The 25348-nt window shown below is 44.7% G+C and overlaps 1 protein-coding gene across 11 annotated transcripts in view; it reads left to right on the top strand.

The window, feature by feature from the left end:
- Positions 1-25348, top strand: part of KDM5C (lysine demethylase 5C) — a 59830-nt gene that overhangs the window by 33893 nt on the left and 589 nt on the right. The window contains exons 18-26 of one of the 11 annotated variants that reach the window (XM_027768957.1): positions 518-623; positions 1778-2136; positions 2740-2878; positions 3433-3612; positions 3748-3885; positions 4059-4658; positions 4912-4981; positions 5130-5329; positions 5432-6615. In XM_027768957.1, the coding sequence (XP_027624758.1) occupies positions 518-623; positions 1778-2136; positions 2740-2878; positions 3433-3612; positions 3748-3885; positions 4059-4658; positions 4912-4981; positions 5130-5329; positions 5432-5797 (2158 nt within the window). In that variant the 3' untranslated portion in view covers positions 5798-6615. Of the gene's footprint in view, positions 1-517; positions 624-1777; positions 2137-2739; positions 2879-3432; positions 3613-3747; positions 3886-4058; positions 4659-4911; positions 4991-5129; positions 5330-5431; positions 6616-25348 lie in introns of those variants that run through there. The other 10 variants (XM_006170172.3, XM_006170173.3, XM_006170174.3 and 7 more) reach the window with 10 other exon arrangements.

The raw sequence follows: 25348 nt of genomic DNA, 5'->3' as shown, positions 1-25348 counted from the left end.
AGCTGCCAAGATGGCCTTGAAGGTGTTGGGGGGAGGGCAAAGAGACCAGGCAACTTGGAATGGAGAGGAGAGCCTCAGTGATAAGAAAGCTACAGGTGTTTATTTTTGTCAGTATCTGAAGACTTGAGAGACAGGCTGAGGGATTTTGGGTGTAGAGAGGAGTTATAGGAGGTTCAGGGGCAAGAATAGGAGATACGTGAAAACCTACTCAACCACACAGCTTTAGAGCTCACAGTAAAGGATAGATTGGAAAGTCTAGTTCTGTTACCATCAATTAATTTCTAAGTCACCCACCCCTAAATGTGTGCATGTGTTTATCCCTTTCTTCTAATTCTTTCCCCTCATGTGAATATGTTTGTATTTTAAAACCCTCTAACCTAGACAGTTGGCAGAACTGGGGTAGAGTACATAAGGTCAAGGTGGACAGGTACATAAGGATAAGGGATTGGGTCTTAGCACAGAGATAGAGGGAGAGGACTGGTTTTGGAGCTGCAACTCTACCTGTGAAACTCCATAGCCCCCACAGGGTGACTGGTCTACAGATGACCCTGGCTGAGCTCCGGGCCTTTCTGGACCAGATGAACAACCTGCCTTGTGCCATGCACCAGATTGGGGATGTCAAGGTGAGGAGAGATGGGTCTGGAGTGCTGCTTGAGGGATTAAAGGGCCTGGGGAACAAGTAGCTGGCCACTCTTGGCTCCCTTAAAAATCTTAAAAGTAGGTACCAGCAGATCACTGGACTCCCATGCAGTCATCACTGGACTTCCATGTAGTCAACTATGGTTTGAGTCCTGGACCTGGCAGCTTAAAACTCATGCTGGGCACATGTTGTGCATGTCCAAAATCCCAAGAGGAAAATGGAGGAGAAATGATTGTGGCATGGCCATCTCTCCCAGGGGAGTTGATTTCTTGCTTTCTGTTTCTGTCTCTCCAGCGAGCGCATGCATCCTATAGCAAAAATCTGTCTCAAAAAAAGAAAGTATTTGGACAAGATAGAATGTACATGTGAGGGACCGGCAGGTGGTCTGGTGGTTAAGGGCACTGGTCTCCCACATAGCTGACTGTGGTTCAAGTCCCAGACCTGCGGGCTTGCTTTCTCACTTTCCCTCTCCATCTCTTTCTTGCTCTGTCCCTCTCTGGTCAAATTAAAATAAAAAAGTTAAATAAAATAATTCTTTAAAGAATAAGAATGCACACGTGAGAAAATAATGTGGTATAAAGCAAGGGCCTAGTTACTACGACTTAGAAGTGGGATTCGAGGGGCATGTGGCAAGGGTGTGAGTACAGGATACAGAGTTAAGAAAGGGTTTCAAAGAGCAGAAAGGGGAAACAAGGATACTTGTTGGGCCTGAAAAGCAAAGCTCATGAAGGTAGGGGGAAAATAAGTGGCCTGTGTACATCAGTATGAGCATGAGGGTCTGGGCAAGGACTAAGCACAGTATAACATCACATTTTTTAGGGCAGAGGGGCTCTTTTTGTTCTGAGAGCAGAATCCTATGGACAATTAAATAAGGCACAGATTCCTGACCACCTCCTATTAAGAATCTCTAGATGTGGGCCTCAGGAGCCTGCATTTTAACAAATTCTCCAGAGCATTCTAACAAGGAGTCAGTGTTAGGAACCACTGTCTTAGAGCCTGGAGAAGGAGAGCCCAGCCCATGCTAGGTTCCTTTTTCCAAAAAGATTGGAGAGTAGTAGGAGGGGCGAGGGCACTTTGTGGTGGGACCTCCAAGTGGGCCCAGCTGAGGAATTTTTTCTTCATCCTATTTCTTGGTAGGGTATTCTGGAACAGGTAGAGGCCTACCAGGCTGAGGCCTGTGAGGCCCTGGCCTCACTGCCTTCCAGTCCAGGGCTACTACAGGCCCTGTTGGAGCGGGGACAGCAACTGGGAGTGGAGGTGCCTGAGGCTCAGCAGCTCCAGCGGCAGGTGGAACAAGCGCGATGGCTGGATGAGGTGAAACGCACGTTGGCCCCCTCAGCCCGACGGGGCACCCTTGCTGTCATGCGAGGACTATTGGTTGCGGGTGCCAGCGTAGCCCCTAGCCCTGCTGTGGATAAGGCCCGGGCTGAGCTACAGGAGCTGCTGACCATTGCTGAACGCTGGGAGGAGAAAGCCCACCTCTGCTTGGAGGCCAGGTTAGTCCAGCGTCTTCCTCTCTCTGACCTGCACTAACCTTGAAAAGTCAGTGGAGTGAGTATCTGAAATGATTGCAATGGGTGGCCTTGGGCATCACAACTTCTATCTTCTATCTTGCTCCCTGTCTTGTTCCTTTTCTTAAAAACTCTACATATACATAGAGGCAAAGACAGGCTACCAGAGAAGCAGAGATGGACAGATACAACAGTATACAAAGGACTAGTTGTACAGACCCATATTGTACAGACACACAGAAGCAGGGGGACAGGTGTTGGTAAGAAGATGCCATAGGTAGGGCAGTCTGACACCCTGCAGCAGCAAATGACACACAGGTTGTGTGCATAGATATTACCAACAGGCTGGCTGACTGGGGCATGAACAGTGGTGCAAGAGCTATAACTAAAGGATGAAGTTGGGTGCATGCAGTCTGAAGGAAGTGGGGACCAACAGCTCCCCACTTGGAGAATACAAGCAAGGAGGTCCAAATGGCAGCAGAAATAACAGGTGCCCAAGGGGCCCATGCAGATATATCTAGTGGTCAGGCTGGTTTTCTGGTCAGGCAGACCACTCCAGACTGAGTCCCCTTTTTTCCTTACCTTTAGACAGAAGCATCCCCCAGCCACACTTGAGGCCATAATCCGTGAAGCAGAAAACATCCCTGTTCTCCTGCCTAACATCCAGGCTTTGAAGGAAGCTCTTGCTAAGGCCCGGGCCTGGATTGCTGATGTGGATGAGATCCAAGTGAGGACTCTGCTATGTCCCTACCCTCCACGTCAGACCTTCAGTCTAGCTGGGAATAGATGGCACATAGGCTGGGTTGTGCTAGGCTAGGTTGTCTAGAGAAAGGAACAGGGTACAGCACATAGTGAGGAGACAGAATGTGTTTGGTGAGCAGTATGAGAGGAGGGATTGTGAGGCTGGTCTGGAAGAAAAGAGGGTGTTGGTTAGGTTGAGATGAGTAAGGCAGGGAGCAAGTGGTATGGGAAGGGTATGGGGAAGGGGCCTGAAAGAGGGTAGAAGAGGCCAGCCACAATAAAATAAAAGAAGAGAAAAGCCACAATAAAATAACTAGTCTAGTGGTCTGGAGACTGACTAGATACTTGGCTGAGCCAGTCAGTGGATATAGGTATCATAAGAGAACTAGCTGGGTGTTCTTCAGATGATAGCTGTTCTTTTTTTTGTTGGCCTCAAGACTGAGAGTTCAGTCCAATTCCCCAGTTCAGGTCTAGACGTAGAGTAAGTATCAGTGGGTGTTTTGTAAGTTGAACTGATCTTTTTCTCGCCCCTATCCCTAGAATGGTGACCACTACCCCTGCTTGGATGACTTGGAGGGCCTGGTGGCTGTGGGACGAGACCTACCTGTGGGGCTGGAAGAGCTGAGACAGCTAGAGCTGCAGGTACTGACAGCACACTCCTGGAGGGAGAAGGCTTCTAAGACCTTCCTCAAGAAGAATTCTTGCTACACGTTGCTAGAGGTGAGGCCTGGGGCCTAAGCCCACAGTCTACCCTGTGTCTGAGAACATGGGCTTTGGTGGGGCACCAGGGAGGTGAGCAGAGGGTGTGGGAGGTAGAGGAAGCCTGGTCATTCCCCCTCTGTCTGCCTGCCTCAGGTGCTCTGCCCGTGTGCAGATGCCGGCTCAGACAGCACCAAGCGCAGCCGGTGGATGGAGAAGGAGCTGGGGTTGTACAAATCTGACACAGAGCTGCTGGGGCTGTCTGCGCAGGACCTCAGGGACCCAGGCTCTGTGGTAAGGAGCTTAGACAAAGATGGGACAAGAGCCTGGCAATGATAGTGTCTGAGCCGGGTGACCATGGGCAGACCGCTTGCTCCCTGAGCCTTAGTCTTCCTGATTTAAGGGGGCCAGAGGAGGGAGGGGGAACAGGCTGCTGACCTACTCTCCTCCTGTCCTGGGCACGGCAGATCGTGGCCTTCAAAGAGGGGGAACAGAAGGAGAAAGAGGGTATCCTGCAACTGCGTCGCACCAACTCAGCCAAGCCCAGTCCACTGGCATCATCAGCCACAGCATCCTCTGCAGCCTCCATCTGCGTGTGTGGGCAGGTGCCTGCTGGGGTGGGAGCTCTGCAATGTGACCTGTGTCAGGACTGGTTCCATGGGCGGTGTGTGTCGGTGCCCCGCCTCCTCAGCTCCCCAAGGCCCAGTCCCACCTCATCCCCACTGCTGGCCTGGTGGGAATGGGACACGAAATTCCTGTGTCCATTGTGCATGCGCTCACGGCGCCCGCGCCTAGAGACCATCCTGGCACTGCTGGTAGCCCTGCAGAGACTGCCTGGGCGGCCACCTGAGGGCGAGGCCCTACAGTGCCTCACAGAGAGGGCCATCAGCTGGCAAGGCCGTGCCAGACAGGCTCTGGCCTCTGAGGATGTGACTGCTTTGTTGGGACGGCTGACCGAGCTCCGCCAACGGCTCCAGGCAGAACCCAGGCCTGAGGAGCCACCTACCTACCCTTCAGCCCCTGCTTCTGACCCTCTCAGAGAAGGCAGTGGCAAGGATATGCCTAAGGTGAGCTACTCAGCCCTGCTCTTGGCCTCAGATTCCCATCTCCTAGCATCTGTTCAGTTTTCAGGCATCTTTGACCCAGCCTCCCTACCCCACTTTGTCTGTCCAGATTCCTAAACTTTGCTCCCTGCTGGCAGCCTATGCTTGCTCTCCTCCTCCAGGAGGTGAAGCATCCCAAGTTTGGAATTGGGGAAAAAAGAATGGGGCTTGTTTCTTTGGTTCAGTTACTTCTACCCTTTCTTGTTCTTTTTGGCAGGTTCAGAGTTTGTTGGAGAATGGAGACAGCATGACCAGTCCTGAGAAGGTAGCCCCAGAGGAGGGCTCAGGTAAGAGAGGTAGGTCTAAGTGTGGTGTGGGTAGGATTTTGGATGGATATCACCACCAGAGTGACCTGTGTGGTCTTTAGTTCTGGTGTGGTGGTGGGGATAGGACCAGGTGCAGTTTCTAACCCAAGCTATCCCTGCAACCCTTCAGATCTGGAGCTCTTGTCGTCACTGTTGCCACAATTGACTGGCCCCGTGTTGGAACTGCCTCAGGCAACTCGGGCCCCCCTGGAGGAGCTCATGATGGAGGGGGATCTGCTCGAAGTAACCCTGGATGAGAACCACAGCATCTGGCAGCTGTTGCAGGCTGGGCAGACTCCAGACCTTGAGCGAATCCGCACACTCCTGGAGGTGAGGAGAGGGAAGGGCCAGGAGGTCAGGCCAAGCAGGCAGGGAGCCCAGGCCTGACCACTGGTCCCCACAACCTGTCTTTCTGCCTCTCTGTGATCACAGCTGGAGAAGGCAGAGCGCCATGGGAGTCGGGCACGGGGCCGGGCCCTGGAGAGGCGGCGGCGGCGGAAGGTGGATCGGGGTGGGGAGGGCGATGACCCAGCGCGAGAGGAGCTAGAGCCAAAGAGGGTACGGAGTTCAGGGCCAGAGGCCGAGGAGGCCCAGGAGGAGGAGGAGCTGGAGGAGGAGACTGGGGGTGAGGGCCCCCCTGCACCTCTCGCCACCGATGGCAGCCCCAGCACCCAGGAGAACCAGAATGGCTTGGCACCAGCACTAGGGGCCACTTCAGGTCCTTTGGCCCCTTTTTCCACTCTGACTTCCCAACTGCATATGCCCTGCCCACAGCAGCCACCTCAGCAACAGTTGTGACAGTGGCTGAGCCTAGCACAGACCCCAACAGAGACCCCCTTCGGCCTCAAGGATCCTCTTTCTGACCATCAAGCCTGCTTCTTGGAAGGTGGGCAGGTAGGGGGAATGGCCACTCCTCCCACCCGCCCACCTCCGAGTCCCTTGACTTTTATATTCTGACTCCAAGGTATTGTTCAGACCTCAGCTCCTGGGGGCCGGCCCCTGGAGTCTCCCCTCCCTGGTAGCCTCTAACCAGCATTCCCAGACACCTGAGGCAGATAGACAGATGGATGGGCAGGTGGGTGGGGGGCAGCTGGGGCTGGGCCAGCACCATTCCAGAGACAAGGCCAGTGCATATGCAAACTGGGAGGATCTCCTCTCCTTCCTTCTCCCAGTTCCGGCCCTGGTCAGGCCATGCTACACTAACCTCCCCTCTCCCTTCTCCTGCCCTCCCTTTTCCTTCTTCCTGCCCCCCTTCTCCCTCTCCCTTACCCTGACCTGTCCACCCAGGAGGAGGAAACTTCACATAGCTGTGCTTACAGTTTTTTATTTTAAAGGAACTTGGTTGGGGAGCTGAACAGGGCTCCCTGTGATCTTGAAGAAAGCTTTTGGTGCTTGTCCTCACAGCCACCTCAACCCTCCCTTGTCCTCCCCTGTCTCCTTTCCTCCTCCTGGGTTCATGTTGTAATAAAAGAAGATTGTTGGTGTGTAATTAATTTGTTCAAAAGGAGAAACAAAAAGCAAAACAAGAAACTTGGTTCCAACTGAAGCCTATTTTAATTTTATTTTATTATTTTCCTCTTGTTAGAAATAAAACCCTTAGCAACAATTTTTGGAAACATGTTTCTGAAGTGCATTTCTCTTCGAAGGGGAGAAGAGTGGCTCCATCCCCTGCCAGTGGAACAGCTGTAGTACTGGTGGGAGCATTAGGGCTGGAGCCAGGGGGTTCCATCAGCTTCTTAACCTTGGGCAAAACGGCCTGATTGTCTCCCCACTCCATCCCCAAGCCAGTTTCCCCCATCTCCTAACAGATGGGCACCACTTCACTGGAACATCACATAACAGCCTCCCTAGCTTTATGCCTTCCAGTCTGTCCTTCCTCAGGCTCCTGAAGGGATATTTTTTTCCCATGGTTTTACTGAGGTATCACTTACATGCCATAAAATTCACCTGCTTTAAATACACAGTTTAGTGATTCAGAAGGTGGTTTTTAAAGTGTAGATCTGATTATGTCACAGCTACTGAAAATCTTTCATGATGCTTCATTGCACTTAAAGCTGAGATTAGATATGTAATCTTATTCTTTGTTGAATGCTTTCCTGCATATTCCATATGCCACATTCAGGGACCCTTTCCTGAATTTTTTCTGCCAGTTCTTTCTGTCCCTGGTGAATGGAAACTAAAGCTCAGTTGTGTGGTCACTTACAAACCCTGTGAGTTCACTTTTTAAAAAATATTTTATTGAAATATAAGTCACATGCCATGCAGTTCGCTTACCTAAAGTGTACAACTCAGTGGTTTGCAGTATATTCACAGAGTTGTACAATTGTCACTCCAAACAATTTTAGAACACTTTCATCATTGCAAAAGGAAACACCATATTCCTTAGATGTCAGCCCCTTCCTCCTTCCCCCACTGAATTGACTATTCCAGACATTTTATATAAATGGAATCATACAATATGTGGTCCTTTGTGTCTGCATTCTTTCACTTAGCATAATGATTTAAAGCTTATTAGTGGTCTCATAGTAGTTGGACAGATTTTTCTCCCTTCTGAACCCCAGACTCTTTAAGCCAAGGTTATTAGACTAGATCAGGAACAGTCAACAGACATTGTTTACATGTTTTTGTGGAGGTTTGCATGTGTGTGTTTTTCTGATAAGACTAGACAGCTTGCATCTGAATCAAAGGGATCCTTGACCTTCCAAAGGCTAAGAACTGTTCTTTGACATCCTGAGTGTTCAAGTCAGGATACAGAGGAGGAAAGATAAGTGTGGAAGCCAGCCTGCTTCCCATCATGCCTGGCACCTTGTCAAGGGCTTTTTCTCCTGAAAGGGTTGCATAGAGGCATTGAAGCCTGAAGGCCAGATACTGGTCCCTAGCCCAGGAGCTCAGCACACTGCTATTTTGCTTGTCTTCATCTGAATGTTAAGCGTGTTCACTTTGATCCATTTCTTCGCCTTCCAAAGACTTCCAGGAGATAGGAACCTAGTGATGAATGAAAAAAAACTTCCCTTTTTTCTGGCAGTTTTGATTGATGGAAAGGTCTAACTCAGCCTTACCCCATCAGTCTTTCAGGAGGGATGCAAGGAAGGAGGGGCAAAGGCAACTGGACAACCCTGTCCTGGGCCTAGTTTGACCCCAGGTCTCAGTCCAGGGGAAGAAGCTGTCTTTTTGCCCATTTATCTGGAATTGATTATGAAAAGAGGCTTGGAGATGACAAAAGAGACAAGTGTAAGACCTCAGGTAGGGGAAGGAAGAAGGGAGCTTAATCTTGGTACTTTGCTACCAATCCTTAGAGAGGCAGCCACCAGAAGAGGAAGAGATGGTGCCTGCAACCTACAGCAACTCCTGGCTAGAGAACTTGGGCTGGGGCAGGAGTTCAGGTTATGGGCTCTTCCCCTACTAGTTTTCAGACAGCCTTTCCCATCTTGGTACCTCCCTGCCTCTTCTCACACTTTCTACCCTCTTCATGATGGACACGCATCCCATGAGCTCTGCAAGGAGGCCACAGCCAGCATCTTGCAAGACCTAAATAAAATCTAACATTTTCCAGAGTTTTTTTTTGGAAGAGAGATCTGTCCCTCTTTCTGACACTCCTAGAAAGTGAGCTCTAGATGAGTAGGAGATGGAGAGAGACTGGAGAAGCAAAAGATACTTTTCTCAAAAGTTGTTTTCTACGACAGAATCACTCCTTCCTGCTGCATCCTCCCAGACGTTGACCCATCCCTCTGGATGGCTCCTGAGTCTGCAAGTAACAAGGGGATGAGAATAGATGCCACTTTTTAAGAACTCTCCCTTGGACCAGCAGATGGTGTAGCGGTTATGTCGTTGTACTCCTATATGGCTCTGGTTCAAGTCCCAGACCTGGTGGCTTGAAATTCACACCAGGCACATGTGCGTGCATGCCCAAGATACCAGGAAGAACGAGGAGGAGAAGGAGGAATTGCGGCATGACCATCCCCCCACCAAGGGTTATTTCTCATCTTCCCTCTCACTATGTCTGTGTCTCCTGCATGCACGTGCCCTAAGGCAAAACCTCTTTAAAGAAAAAAACTCTTCCCCAAACTTCCCTCAGGCCAATTGACCTCTTCCTCTTGAATTAGTAGATCTGTCTCCTACTCCCACACTCCCCATCCTGGGAGCTCCTGTAGGAAGCCCTGAGTCCTGATTCCACTTGCAGGTCAGGGACCTGCACAGTCGGCTCAGGAGAAAGGAGACAGGAACATCAGTTGGAGCCAGCCCCACACAGTGCATGTGAATTCTGTCCCCTTTGCATGGCATAAAGTTCATTGGTATGAGGTGTTATCCCATGGGAATGGGGTCTCAGGTCCATGATCAGTGTGGGAGAAGGGTCCATGGTCAATGGGGCCCTGAAGGGACCCAACCATGCTTCCCAGGAGACCTGAAATTGTGATTGTGGGAGAAGGGTCGGGAAGCAGAGATATAGGGTCCCTACTGCTGGGGCATTCACATCCCAGGAAAGGGAAAAGGACAGCCCTTTGTGAACCCCGAACTGGGTCCCTAGCTCCATGAGATACTGCCAAAGTCCCTGGCAGATGAACAGGAAATAGGCCCCTAGAAGAATAGGCCTGGCTCAGGCATATCAGCTTGGTTGAGCTGGGATTTTCACCAAGTCTGTGAACCTAAGCTCTGCGTTTCATGACAGAAAGGGTCCAAAGTAATCAGCTTGCCACCAGGAAATAGTTCATTGTATGAGCTCAATGTTGATCTTTGCTGCTGGTAGTTTAGGAACTCAGCGGTACTACAGTCAGATAGGCCTTGATAGGCAGAAGTCCATATTACTGAGGTGCGTAACTTTCATACTTGTCTGTTAGTTTTATACATATTGCTGCAATAACAAATTACTTCAAGAACTTAAAAAATTTATCATTTGGGTAGGAATCTGCACAACTTAGCTGAGTTTCTATTTCAGGGTCTCTAGTGGGCTGTAATCAAGGTGTCAGCTGGGTCTATAGTTGCCTCAAGGCTTGCCTAGTGAAAAATCTGCTTCCAAGCTTGTCACATAGCTCTTGGCAGGATTTAGTTCCCTGCAGGTTGTTGGCCTAAGGACTTAAGTTTCTTGCTTGCTGTTGGCCTGGGGGTCACTCTCAAGTTCTTTACCAGGTGGATCTTTTCATAGGGCAGCTCTCAACATTAGGAGCTTGCTTCATCAGAGCGAGCAAGTGAGGTGAGTGAGATAGAGGAGAGTGATCATAGCAAGATAAAAGACAGGCTTATAACCTTATCTCAGAAGTGGCATTCCATCACTTTTGCAATACTCTACTATGTAGAAGTTAAGTCACTAGCTCTGGGCCATGCTCAAGGGGAGGGGATTACACAAGGTTGTGAATATCAGGAAGTGGAGATCATTGGGGGTCATCTTGGAGACTTGACTACTGTAGTTCATTCTCTCGCTCCCAATGACTCACATCCCTTCCATGTGCAAAATATATTCACCCCTTCCCAAGGTCAGTAAAAGCATTGTCTCAAAGTCCAGCACTGTCTATCAGGTCCAGGTGTGAACAAGGCTTCTTGGGTGTATTGCCTAAGTATTGCTTCTTACATAGTATTTTTCTCCATCTGTAGATCTGTTAAGGGGCAAGTTATCTGTCCCCAAACACACTCACCATATAATGGTGGAGGAGGCATAAGATAATTGCTACAGACATTTCAGTTCAAAAAGTGGGAGAATGGAAGACACCAAAGGAATCACTATTCTATAACAATTTTGAAATCTGACTGGGCAGATGGTGTTTCTAGATAAGATTTCTTTTTAAAAAATTACCTCATTATCATAATCTTGTTTATATTACATTGAATCTCATATCACTACAGTGTATTACATTTCTTTTTCCAGAAATACCATGCATATCCATCAATACAAAGACATTAAAATCCCCATCTTCATCCAATAGCTTTTCATTATTTTTTCCAGATTATTATTATTCCAATTATTTTTTTAAACATTCAATCATTATTTCAGTCATTTTCCTTGTAAAAAGACTTTACCCAACATGAAATACTTCTCAGACCAGTCCAGTTGAGAACACTGTACACATCATCATCAACAGGTAATAAACCATATCTGTGTCCCACTAATGTCATGCCTCTATTTGTTCTCTTGCTTTCCTTCTCCATACTCTTCTCTTCTCCTGCCCCGTTCCACACTGTCTCATCATCGCTAACTATTTTCACTGCTTTTATGCCCTCTGGTATTTCTATCTCTACCATAAAGTGCAGCTAGTTGGTATATATTAAATGGATACATACAATATCTTTCATATCCTGGCTTATTTCACTTAGCAATAGATCCTCCATTTCCAACCTCTGGACTAGATTTCAAGACCTGGAAATAATTCTTCATGGCTCTTGGCTTTGGGCTTTTGGTTCTACCCTCTGTGCTTCCATTTTCATGAAAGGTAGCACATGTTTGCAGGTGAGCAGTTTTCCCAGTCTGCTTCCTGCCATTAGAACTGAGGGGTGGTAGTGGTCCAATCTTGCTTTTCATTTTTAACTATTTCTGTAATCAGTTGCCACCAAGAAATAGTTCCATAGAGGTGGTTGGTGTTACTCTACTGTTGGCATATTGGGTGCTCAGCAGTGGAGCCAGATTCGCCTTGTTGGATATCCATATTGCAAATCCCAAGCCTGCCACCATGCCATTTTGTTCAGGAGTCCATTGGGCAAGGAAAATGGTGACAGGATAGAGGCTGGTTAACTTCACAGGACAGGAAATCTTGTCAAACTGATTGAGATCCTCCTCCACTTGGGATTCTCTGGTGCTTGTGTATGTGGACATAAATATGCTTATACTCTGTGCCTATTCCAAGAAGGACATCCATATGCCTCTTCCTCAGACCTCTTTATCAACAATATTTTAATCTTGTCCCTTTTTTTGAGAGATTTTTGCCTTAGGGTGTGTGTGCTTGCTGGAGAGAGAGACGCAGATAGTGAGGGAAAGTGAGAAATTACTCCCCAGGGAGGATGGCCACTCTGTAATCCCTTCTCTTCTATTCTCCTCATGGGATCTTGGGCACTCACACACATGCACCCGGCATGAGTTTCATGCTGCTGGGTCTGGGATTTGGAGAGGTTTTTTTTTTTTTTTTTTTTTTTTTTTTGCTATAGAGTGCGGTGCGCTCGCCAGACAGAGAGACAGAAGGCGAGAAATCATCCCCTAGGGGGGATGGCCACGCCGCATTCCCTTCTCCTCCATTCTCCTCTCGGGATCTTGGGCATGTATGTATGCACGCGTGCACGGGCGCGCCCGGCATGAGTTTTAAGCCACCAGGTCCGGGACGCAAACCGCGGTCGACTACATGGGAGTCCAGTGACATAGCCATTACACTAACTACTGGTCCCTGGGTCTGGGATTTGGATCGTGGTCAGCCATGTGGGAGACCAGTGACGTAACCTCTATGCCATCTGCTGGCCTCTTAATCCTGTTCTTACCACGTCCTTGACCATCCAGCCAAAACATTAGCAGCTACTCATGAATCAGTGATTTATCTATACTTCTGATCATTTATGTGACCAGGTGGTTTTCCTACTGGGAGATTTTCCCTTCTCAATGTTCTTTGAGATCATCCCTAAGTGGGGCTGTAACACTGCAGCTAGCCACTACCAGCAGGTGCCAGCATATCATGCAGAGCCATCTGTAAACCAAACTTGCTTACTTGCATCTCTTATAGTCATCTAGTCACAGGAAATTCTTCATGAGGCCTCAGGTTCAGGTGAGCAAGAGATGGCAGTGCAGGTTGTTGGCCTAAGGACTTAAGGAATATGATTCACCTGTTCAGGTAGTTTGTGTCTTCTAAACCTGCTTATATAAACCTGTTGTATTTGGTGGAGAAGTGCTGCTGCACATAGATAACTACATGGCTTTATGGGACAGTTAACATGCAGCTTACCATGTATAAACAAAATCCAGTGTATATGAATACTAGAATATTGTTCAGCCATAAAAAGGAATGAAGTCTGGACACATGCTACAATACAGATGAATCTTGACAACATTATCGTAAGTGAAACAGTCCAGACACAAAAGGACAAATATTGGATGATTCCATTTAAATTAAATTATTACTAGACTAATCAAGTTCATAGAAACAAAGTAGATTAGAGGTTACCAAGGGCTGGGGCAAAGGAAGAATGATTGCTTAATTGGTGCAGAGTTTCTGTTTAGGTGATGAAAAAGTTTGGAACTAGAGAGTAGTAATGGTTGCAAAACATCATGGATGTACTTAATGCTACCTAATTGTACATTCAAAAATGGTTAAAGGCCCATCTGTGGTGGCACAGTGCCACTGCCCTGGGAGCTTGGAAGCTGCATAGGAGGCCTGGGTTCAGTTGTTGGGCCAAACTGAACATGCCAGTGCAATTTTGTATGCCTGTGATTCTAACTAATTGGGAAGCTGGGGCAGGAGGATCACAACACAGTGAGACTCTATTGAAAATATTTAGCCCTTTCTCCCTTTCTTTCCCTCACCTATCTTTTTCTCATAAAGGAAGAATGATTAAATTAGCAAATTCAACTGGCACATATTAATTGCTCATATTTATGGGGGTACAGTGTGATTTTTCAGCTCATTACATATACAATGTGTAATGTTGAAATCAACATATCCATCATCTAAACTATATTACTTTGTGTTGGAAACATTCAAAATGGCCTCTTTGGATATTTTTAAATAAACAGTGAATTACTATTAGCCAAAATTACCTTACTGTGCTATTTAACACTAGGACTTGTTCCTTCTGACTGTAATTTTGTATCCATTAACCAACATCTCCCTATCCCCACCCCACTTCTCCCTTACCGTTTCCCGCTCCTAAGTAACCATTTTACTCTATATTGAGGTCAGCTCTTTTGGTTTTTACATATGAGTGAGAATATGTGATTTTTTTTTTTCTTTCTGTGCCTGGCTTATTTTAGTTAACATAATGTTCTCCAGGTTTGTCTATGTTGAATGGACTGGAGTTTGTTTGTCTCTTTTTGGTGATAGTTTTTATTTATACATTTCCTAGAGATAAATCTTGAGAAAAGAGTTCTTTGTGGTTTATTTTTCTTTAGATATTCATGCTTTATTCACTATTTTGTTTCTTACTCATATTTTTATTATGTCTGTGGGGATTTCATTCTTTTCAATGACTGAATAGTATTCCATTGTGGATATATACCACACAGAATGTCAAATTTTATGATGTACATACATATATATCTACAATAAAAGTTTGGTCCAACCTAAAGTTATATTTTTTTCTCCCTGATCTATCATTTATATGATTGATTCCTACACATATTAATGAGGTTTCTGTCCATATAAATTATACTATTTGTGTGTAACGCATGCACTTTGTCCTCATAGGCTGACTCTGCTTCCCTTGGCCCATAAGAGGAATTTGAATGCAGTAATGGGTCTGGAAGCAGAAAGGGATGATATAGGGGGATCTAAGGAAAGATTAGCCAAATCCCCATTAAACCGAGGGAAAGTTTTTTTGATGGAGAAACCAACTCTCAATGGGACATGTTCATGCTACAGTTCTCTCTCCTTCATTTCTCCATCCTGTCAATATTTGTGACATGAATGCACATGTGCTCTGCATGTTTTTCAAGTCTCCGGAGTGAGGATTTGAACCATGGTCAGCCATGGTTCATTAAGGGATCGGCTCCATTAACCACTAGACTACAGAGCTGGCCCAAGGTCCCACCCTTTTCTCAATCTGTGGTCTTGGTTTCACGTAAGTGACCTGGAGACCCTATGAAGTCAGCCTGTATTGGAAGTCAGCAACCTGTAGGATTTGGCTTTATGTTTAATTTCAGACTACACCAGTCCTGTGCCTTGAAAAATAAAGAGATTAAACACACACACACAATAAAGAACTTTAAGAGTAGTTTTAGTTCACAGCAAAACTGAGTGAAAAAGTACAGAGGATTTCCATACATCCTCTGCCCCCACATATGCACAGCCTCCCCTATTATCAACATCCCACAACAGAGTGGAGCATTTTGTTATAATCAATAAGCTTATATTGACACATCATCATTCAAGCCCATAGTTTACATTAGGGTTCACTCTTGGTATAGTATTGATACATTCTGTGGATTTGGACAAATGTATAATGATGTGTATCCACCATTATGGTATCATATACAGTAGTTTCACTGCCCTCACAATCCTGTTTCCACTTATTTGTCCTCCCAATCCCCCAACTCCTGGCAACCAACTGATCTTTTTACTTTCTCTGGTAAATAATGGCATAGCTTATTCCAGAAGGTCATTATTTAGGAATCATACAGTAGATAGGTACCCTTTTTGGATTGCCTTCTTTCACTTGGTAATATACACTTATTGTTTCTCCAAATCTTTTCATGACTCAATAGCTCATTTATATTTTACCACCAAATATTCCATTGTCTGGATGTCCTACAGTTTATCCATTCCCCTAATGAAGGGCATTTTGGTTGCTTCCAAGCTTTGGCAGTTATAAAGCTGCTATAAACATTGCATGCAGGTTTTTATATAGACATAAGTTTTCAGTGCACTTGGGTAAATACCAAGGAGTGCAATTGCTGGATCATATGGTAAGAATATGTTGAGTTTTGTAAGAAACTGTCAAGCTGTCTTCCTACCAGCAATAGATGGGACTTCCTAGTGCTCCACATAGTTGTTAGCATTTAGTGTTGTCTGTTTTCTGGATTTGGGCTATTCTAATAGATGTGTAGAAGTATCTCACTGTTGTTTTAATTTGTATTTCCCTAATGATATATAATGTGGAGCATCTTTTTCATATGCTTATTTGCTGTTTGTATGTCTTTGGTTATGTATTTGTTCAGGTCTTTTGCCTATTTTATTAAAAGAATTATTTATGTAATTTTATTTATTCATTCATTTATTTTAATTTGACCAGAGAAAAACAGATACACAGAATGAAAGTGAGAAAGCAAGCCACCAGGTCTGGGAATCGAACCTTGATCAGCCATGTGGGAGTGTACTGTGCCTTAACCACTATGCTACCTGATGGCCTCCTTTTGCCTATTTTTTAAATCAGGTTCAGTTTCTTTTTCTTTTGTTTTTTGCTATAGGGCACATGCACTCACTGGAGAGAGACACACACACACACACACACAGAGAGAGAGAGAGGGAAAGTGAAAAATCAGCCCTCCCAGGAGGGATGGCCATGCCAAAATTCCCCCTCTCCTCCATTCCCCACTCGGGATTTTGGGCATGCACACACACACACCCAGCTGGGATGTGAACAGCAGTTAGTCATGTGGGAATCCAGTGTCTTAAACACCATACCACCTGCTGGTCCCTCAGATTCATTTTCTTATTATTGAGGTTTTTCAAAAAAATTATTTTAATTTTTATTTATTATTATCATTATTATTTTCCAATTTGACCAGAGAGAGAAAGGGAAAGTGAGAAAGGAAGCCACCAAGACCAGGACTTGAACCACATTTGGCCATGTGGAAGTCCAGTGCCTTTAACCACCACACCACCTGCCAGCCCCCTTTGTTGAGTTTTAAGAGTTATTTGTCAGGTCCAGCAGGTGGCGTGGTGGTTAAAGGCACTGGACTCCCACATGGCCAACCACAGTTCGAGTCCTGGACCTGGTGGCTTGCTTTCTCATATTCTCTCTTTCTCTCTCTCTCTCTCTCTCTCTCTCTGTCCCTCTCTGGTCAAATTTAAATCAATCAATAAATAATCAAGTCCAAATTTTAAAAAAAGTTGTCTATTTTGGAAAATAGGCCTCTTTATCAGATATATCTTTTGCAAATATTTTCTCTGTCACTTGTTTTCTCATTCTCTTTAAAGCATCTTTTGCAGAGCACAAGATTTTTTTTTTTCAGTTTTTTTGAATTAAGAAAATTTTTTTCAGGGGCCAGCAGATGGCATAGTGATTATTGTCAGTGGACTCCCACATGACCAACCGCAGTTCAAGTCCCAGACCTGGTGGCTTGAAACTCTAGCCAGCTGCGTGTGCATGGGTGCTCAAAATCCTGGGAGGAGAATGGAGAAGGGATTGTAGCATGGCCATCTCCCCTGAGGGGTGATTTCTCACTTTCCTTCTCTCTCTGTCTCGCTCACAGTCTCCAGGGAGCGCACATGCCCTGAGGCAAAAACCTCTAAAAAAAATTATTTCCAGAGGGTGCATGTGCACACTGGAGAGAGAGAGAGAAAGTAAAGTATCCTCTCCATGTGAGTTGGTAATACCACAATCCCTTCTCCTCCATCTCTCCTTTAGGGATTTTGAGCATTTGTGAGCACACATATACACAGTATGTTTTGTTTTGTTTCTAGAGAGATTTTTGCTATAGGACATATGTGATTTCTAGAGAGAAAGTGAGAAATCACCCCCCCCCGGGGGGGGGGTGATGGCCATGCCGCAATCCCTTCTCTTCCACTCTCCTGTTGGGATTTTGGGCATGCATGAACATTTGCCTGGCATGAGTTTTAAGCCACCAGGTCTGGGACTTGAACTGTGGTTGACTACATGGGAGTCCAGTGATGTAACAGCTATGCCATCTGCTAGTCCCCACACTGTGTTTTACAAGCTGCCAGGTCTGAGATTCAAACTGCGCTGTCGGCCATGTGGGATCCCGCCATCATAACAACTGTACCACTGGCTGGCCCAGACCACAAGTTTTTAATCTGAATGATTATCAATTTTTTTTTTTCATGGATCATGCCTTTGGTGTTAAATCTAAAAGGTCATCTTTAGGGCTGGAAGTGGCACAGTAATAACATGCAGAACTCTGCAAGGCTGACCCACATGGGAAAATTCTATATTCATGTATGAAGATTTCCTGAGTAAGCCAAGTACGTGGGTGCTCGTGATCTGGGACCTGCTGTGGCTGGGGATGGATTGGGGCATCGAGACCCTGTTGGGGATGTTGTCTCTGTCTTATGGAAGAAGTAATTAAACATAAATAAATAAATAAATAAATAAAAAGAGATGTGGCCCATCAAAAAACATTTTTTTAATAAATAAAAAATTAGTCATTGTCATACCCAGGGCCATCTACATTTTCTCCTGTTATCTTCTAAGAATTTAATGGTTTTTCATTTTGTATTTAGGTCTATGATTCATTTTGAGTTAATTTTTGTGATGGGTATTAAGGGACATATCCTTTTTTAGAGCAGTAAAAGAAGCTCCAGAGTGTCTGACCATGAACTGAACTAAAAATTCAAAACCATGATCTTTCCTTTAAATTTTATTTTTATTTTATTTATTTATTTTTTAGGTTTTTGCCATAGGGTGCGTGTGCTTACCAGAGAGAGACAAAGAGAGGGAAAGTGAGAAATCACCCCGCTGGGGGGGATGGCCATGCCATAGTTCCTTCTCCTTCATTCTCCTCTTTGTGATTTTGGGCATGCATGCACATGTGCCTGGCATGATTTTCAAGACACCACATCTGGGACTCAAACCACAGTCAGCCTGGTGGAAGTCCACTGTGCCCTTTTTTGGCCCCATCATTTTTTTGTTGTTAAGGTTTTGTTGTTGTTGTTGTTGTCATAGAGTTCATGTGCTCACTAGAGAGACAGTGAAAGGGAAAGCAAGAAATCACCTCCACATGGTGGTTGGCCATGCCACAGTCCCTTCTCTGTTCTCCTCCTGAGATTTTGGGCATGCATGCACACACACCCCGCATGATTTTCAAGTCACCTGGTCTGGACTCGAACCACAGTGGGCCATGTGGGAGTCCAGCATTGTAACCACCACGCCACCTGCTGGGCCCTTAAATTTATTTTCTTAACTATGTCAACAATATTTATTTATTTGCTAGAGGATGCATCTGCTTCTCAGAAAGAGACAAATGGCACCTGGGCACATCACAATCTCTTCTCTATCTCTCCATTTTGTTGGGATTTGAGGCATGCATTCACACGTGCCTACCATGTTTTTTAAGTCACGGTGCTGGGATATGAACTGCACATTTGGCCCTGTGGGATTCGGCTCCTTTAACCACTAGACCATGGAGCCAGAACAGCAATATTTACCTATCTGTTTGTTTATTATTTTTAAATAATAAAATAATAGGGCCATATAGGCCCAGCCTGTGGAGCACAGTTTCTTAAAAGTTCACCTCCACAGCTGGGCCAATATATATTTATTGTTGTTCATTAACGATTAAAAGAGACTGCCTGTTTTTTTGGCCAGAGGACATGTATGCTTGCCAGAGACAGAGGGAGAAAGCACCCTTCAAAGGGGCATAGTTACACTGTAATCCTTCCTCTTTCATTTCTCCATCCTGGGGGGATTTTGAACACTCATGCACAGGCATCCTGTGTGTTTTTTCAAGTTACCAGTGCCAGGATTCTAACTGCATGGCTGGCCATGTGGGATCCAGCCTCTTAGCCACTAAGGCCACAGGGCCAGCCCAGAGACTGCATATTTTTAGACTAAATATAGTTTCTGAACTGTGTCTCACCTGGAGACAGGGAGTGAAAAGGCCAATCATGTGTACACTTTAAAACACCCATATACTATACGCAGTTACCTTCACATCTAATGCAGGCAAGTGTTCTCCACCTTTGCTTTAAAAGCAGGAAACACTGAGTTGCAGAGATTCTAAGATACAGAACATGTTGAACATATCTCAGAGTAAAAACTGCACTGAAATAGCAAGAATAAAGTTTATTTATATATATATTTCCTATAGTGTATGTGTACTTGCCAAAGACAGAGAGAGAGGGAAAGTGAGAAAGCATCTCCCCACCGTGGGGGGAGGGAGGAAGATGGCCACACCTGCAATCCCTTCTCCTTTCTTCTCTCAGGATTTTGGACACACATGTACACACGCCAGAAATGTTTTTCAAGCTACTGGGTCTGGGACTCAACTGTGTGGTCAGCCATGTAAGATCCAGCTCCCTTAACCTCCATACCATCTGCTAGCCCAATAAAGTTTCTTTCTTCTAACATTTTGATCTGAGCTCAAGCAAAGAGTATACTAGAACAAGTTAGAAAGAAAATGTACAAGTAGACCTGTTTCTCACACTAAAATATTTAATAATTTATTATCTAGTGGAGCGAGTTTAAACCAAATGATGTAAATATCAATTATTACTCCAAACAGAACTCTTGTTCCTTATTGTCTATGGGTAAAATTTCACAGATGCAAGAACATTATTTACTTGAAAGATCATATGTATTACAGGTAGAGAGTGTTTATACAAATTGTTTTCTGCTGTTTTTTTTTTTAATTTACCTTTTAAAATGTGATATATAACTAAACATGGGAAATTAATTTTTGTATAACCAAATTTTAAAAAGCAAATGTAGCTACTACACAGGTCAAGAGTAGAGACTTACCAAAGCCAAAGAAACTCCCACGTGGGGACCAGCAGTTGGCATAATGGCTATGTTGTTGGGCTCCCAAGTAGTCAACTGCAGTTCAAGTCCCAGACCCAGTGGCTTAAACTTACGCTGGGCACGGGGACCAGCAGGTGGCGTGGTGGTTAAGGTGCTGGACACTCCCACATTGCTGACCGAGGTTCAAGTCCTGGACCTGGTGGCTTGCTTTTTCACCTTCTCTCTTTCTCTCTCTCTGTTTCTCTCAGGTCAAATGAAAAATAAATGAAGGATTAAATAAAGGTAAATAAATAATTTTTTAAAAGAGGTTTTTGCTATAGGGCATGTGCACTCACCAGAAAGACAGAGAGAGACAGAGAGACAGTGAGAAATCACCCCCCAGGGGGGATGGCCACGCTGCAATCCCTTCTCCATTCTCCTTTCGGGATCTTGGGCATGCACACACACGCGCCTGGCATGAGTTTAAGCCACCAGCTCCAGGACTCGAACCGAGGTCGACTACATGGGAGTCCAGCGACATAGCCATTATGCCAACTACTGGTCCCAAATAAATAATTATTGTAAAAAAACCAAATTACGCCAGGCACGTGTGCATACGTGCCCAAGATCCCGAGTGGAGAATGGAGGAGAAGGGATTACAGCACGGCCCTCCCCCCAGTGATTTCTCATTTTCTGTCTTTCTGGCGAGTGCATGTGCCCTATAACAAAAAAATCCTCCCAAAAAAACAAAAACAAAAACAAACTCCTGCATGTCCTTTCTTTATCACAACTCTCTCCTTCCAATCCAAAAATAATGAGTACCTGACATTTTTATTTAAAAAAAATTTTTTTTTGGACCAGCAGATGGTATAATGGCTACACCACTGGACTCCCCCATGTAGTTGTCCATGGTTTGAGTCCCAGACCTGGTGGCTTAAAACTCACTGGATGCGTGTGTATGTGTGCCCAAAATCTCAAGAGAAGAATGGAGAGAAAAAGGGATCGCAGTATGGCCATCCCCCCGCCCCCTTCTAGCTCTCCATCTCTGTCTCTCCAGCGAGCACATGTGCCCTATACCAAAAATCTCTCTAAAACAAACATTTTCCTTTTCCTTTCTTTTTTTTCTTTTTGTCATAGTGTGTGCACTTGCCAGGGAGAGAGAGAGATAATGAGAGAGACATTGAGAGGGAAAGTGAGAAATCACCCATCAGCGGTGATGGGCAGGCCACAGTCCTTTCTCCATGCTCCTCCTGGGATTTGGGGCACATATACACACATACCTGGCATGATTTTCAAGCTGCCAGGTCTAGGACTCGAACTGTGGTTGACCATGTGGGAGTCCAGTGCCTTAACCACCATGCCATCTGCTGGCCTTTTAAAAAACATTTTATTATGAAAACTTCTAAATGTAAAAAAAAGTGAAGTATACTAAAACCCCCATGTATCTATCGTCAAGCTTCCACAAAATTTTCCATATTTGTTTCATAGAGCCAATTTTCTTTTTTTCTCCCTACCTTTTTCCCTTTCTCTCTTTCCTATATTTTAAAGAAAATCAAGACATTTTCTTTTCATCCCTAACAACTTAAGTAAGCCTCTCAAAAAAAGACATTTCCTTATATAATTTACCATTAGTATACTTACCACAATTAATACTTCTTTAATGTCATCATATTCAAACGAATCATTATAATATAAAATTTTCCTAATTAAAAAAAATCTGTTAAAAATTTTTAGAGAAAGAGAGGTTTTTTGCTATAAGGCACATGCATTCACTGGAGAGAGAGAGAGAGAGACGAAGTGAGAAATCACCCCCCAGGGGACATGGCTATGCTGTCCTCCTCCTCGGATTTTGGGCATGCACGCACATGTACCCAGCATGAGTTTTAAGCCTCCAGGTATGGGACTTGAACCATGTTTGGCCATGTGGGAGTCCAGCGCCTTAACCACTATGCCACACACTAAAGTTTTGTTAATAGATTGTTTGATTTAGGACCGAAGCATTGACGTTTTAAGAAATAATTATTTTATTTTATTACTCAGTTTGACCAGGGAGAGAGGTAGAGGAGAAAGCAAGCCTCCAAGTCCAGGACTCGAACCATGTCATGGTCAGCCATGTGGCCTCCTAAGCATTGACTTTTATGGTAACCACTTCTCTACTTTTCTTTAAATTTTACCACCTAAGTATGAATTCTTATCTTTACAGTTTAGTTTTGCCTGTTTCTTAACATTATATAAATGGAGTCATGGAAAAAAGTATTCATTTGTGTCTGGTTTCTTTCATTCCACATTATGTTTTAAAGGTTTATTCATGTCAGAGCCAGCAGGTGGTGTGATGGTTAAGGTGCTAGACTCCCATAGAATCAACTGCAGTTGGAATCCCAGACCTTGTGTCTTGAAAATCATGCCAGGCATGTGTGCGGGCATGCCCAAAATCCGAGGAGGAGAATGGAGGAGAAGGGATTGTGGTGTGGTAGTCCCACCAGGAGGTGATTTGTCACTTGCCTTCTTACTGTATCTTTTTCTCTCTCCAGCCTATGGCAAAAAAAAAAAAAAAATCTTGTTTTTGGGCTAGCAGGTAGCATGGTGGTTAAGATGCTACATCCCACATGGCTAACTCTGCAGGACCCAGCAACTTGAAAAACACACGAGGTGTGTGTGTGTGTGTGTGTGTGTGTGTGTGTGTGTGTGTCTGTGTATGCCCAAAATCCTGAGAGGTCGCTGGACAGAGACAGAAACAGAGAGAGAAAGGGAGAAATCCCCCCTCCCTCCTTGAGTGATGGCCATGCTGCAATTCCTTCTCCTGCATTCTCCTCTCGGAATTTTGGGCACACATACACACACACCCAATGCTTACAAATGATATTTCAGTGAGTCAATGTATCATAATTTATTTATGTATATTTATTATATATTATATAAATACATATATATTGTCAGCTCTACATTTGGATTAATTTTGATTTTTGATTATATGGACAATATTGCAAGAATATTTTTGTACATGTCTCTTTGTTTACATAAGCATACATTTCTTTTTTTTTAGAGATTTTTGCTATAGGGTACATGTGCTCACTGGAGAGACAGAAAGCGAGAAATCATCCCCAGGGGGGATGGCCACATCTCAATCCCTTCTCCGTCATTCTTCTCAGGATTTGGGGCATTATCCCCTTGGAATTTTGGGCATGCGCACACACACACACGCACACACGCACATGTGCCCCGTGTGAGTTTCAAGCTGCCAGGTCCAGGACTTGAACTGTAATCCACCATGTGGGAGTTTAATGCCTTAACCACTATGCCACCTGCTGGCCCCTTTTAAGCATACATTTCTGTAGGGTGTTTGCCAATGAATGGAACTGTTGGGACAAAGGGTAAACACATCTTCAACTTTATACCTAATGTCAAACTTTTCTGAAGTAGTTTTACTGGCCAGCAGAGGATGGGAGGTACTATGATTCTTTACCAGTCATCAGTATTGTCAATTTAAAAGGTTTGCCAATACCATGAGGCCCATGATCTCACATGTGGTTTAAATTGGCATTTTCTTGATAACTAATGAGATTAAACACATTTTCATATTGGCCATTCAGGTACTTTCTTGTGAGATGCCTGTTCAACTTTTTAGGGACATATTTTCCCATTAATTGTTGATCTTTCTCTAGTTGAATGTAGGACTTCATTTTACAATTTGAATATAAAATCTTGCTTTTTTTAAAAAGAATTATTTATTTAATTTTATTTATTAATTTACTTTTTTTAAAATTATTGTTTAACTTTATTTATTATTATTATTATTTTCCAGTTTGACCAAAGAGAGACACAGAGAGAGAGAAAGTGAGAAAGCAAGCCACCAGGTCCAGGACTTGAACCGTGGTCAGCCATGTCGGAGTGTCCAGCGCCTTAACCACCACGCCACCTGCTGGTCTCCAAAGGAACTTCAGATTCAACTTTTTTTTGTTGTTTTTTTTTGCTATAGGACATGTGTGCTCAAAATCTTTTCTTTTCCTTCAGATTTTTGCCATAGAGTACATCACTCACCAGAGAGAGAGAAAGTGGGAAATCACCCTGGGGGCAGGGAGGGATGGCTATGCTGCAGTCCCTTCTTCTCTAGTCTCCTCTCAGGAGTTTAGGCATGCATACACATGCCCCCAGCGTATTTTTCAAGCCACTGGGTCTGGGACTCGAACCACAGAGTCAGCCATGTGGGATCCAGCATCTTAACTACTACACTACCTGCTGGCCCAATCTTAAATGGCTTTAAGTGATGTAAATATACTTTCTCATTTTGTGGTTTGCCTTTGCACTGTTTATGTTGTCTCTGGAAGAAGGAGACCGCATCTGTGCCTGTCCTCTTGTGTGGCCTACATGGTCACCTGTTCAACTTGTGACTTGGTCTGAGACAGCCCCAATTCTGACTCCTCTGCAAAATAAGTCACTGCAGACTAAGGGCTAAGGCCCAAGAGAACAGAATGGGTCCCAGGAAGAGTTCTGTTCTTTTTAAAAAAATAATTATTATTAAATTAAATTAAATTAATTTATTTATTTTAATTTGACCAGAGAGAGACAGAGTGAGAGAGAAAGGGAAAGTGAGAAAGCAAGCCTGCAGGCCCGGAACTTGAACCACAGTCAGCCATGCGAGAGTCCAGCGCTCCCAACCACCATACTCCTGCTTGCCCCAGAAAGAGTTATTTTCAATGTAGTCCATTTTTTTTTAATTGCCAGAGAGCGTCTGCACTAGCTGGAGAGAGACAGAGAAAGAGGGAGAAAGCATCCGCCAGTGGGGCATGGTTACACCAAATCTCCTCTATTTCTCCATCCTTTCAGAATTTTGAGCCCAGTGTGTTTTTCAAACCACTAAAGTCAAGATTCTAACCACAGTCAGCCATATGGGATCTTGCTTTCTTAATCACTAGGCTACAGGCTGGCCCTTAAATGCTGTTTAAATGGTAACTTAAAATTTTTGCTTTCGGGACCAGCAGTTACCGTAACGGCTATGTCGCTGGAGTCCCATGTAGTCGACTGCGGTTCGAGTCCTGGACCCGGTGGCTTAAA

Source organism: Tupaia chinensis, unplaced genomic scaffold (assembly GCF_000334495.1).
Source record: "Tupaia chinensis unplaced genomic scaffold, TupChi_1.0 Scaffold148091_1, whole genome shotgun sequence".
NCBI lineage: Eukaryota > Metazoa > Chordata > Mammalia > Scandentia > Tupaiidae > Tupaia > Tupaia belangeri.
This window is presented reverse-complemented; position numbering and strand designations above follow the sequence as displayed.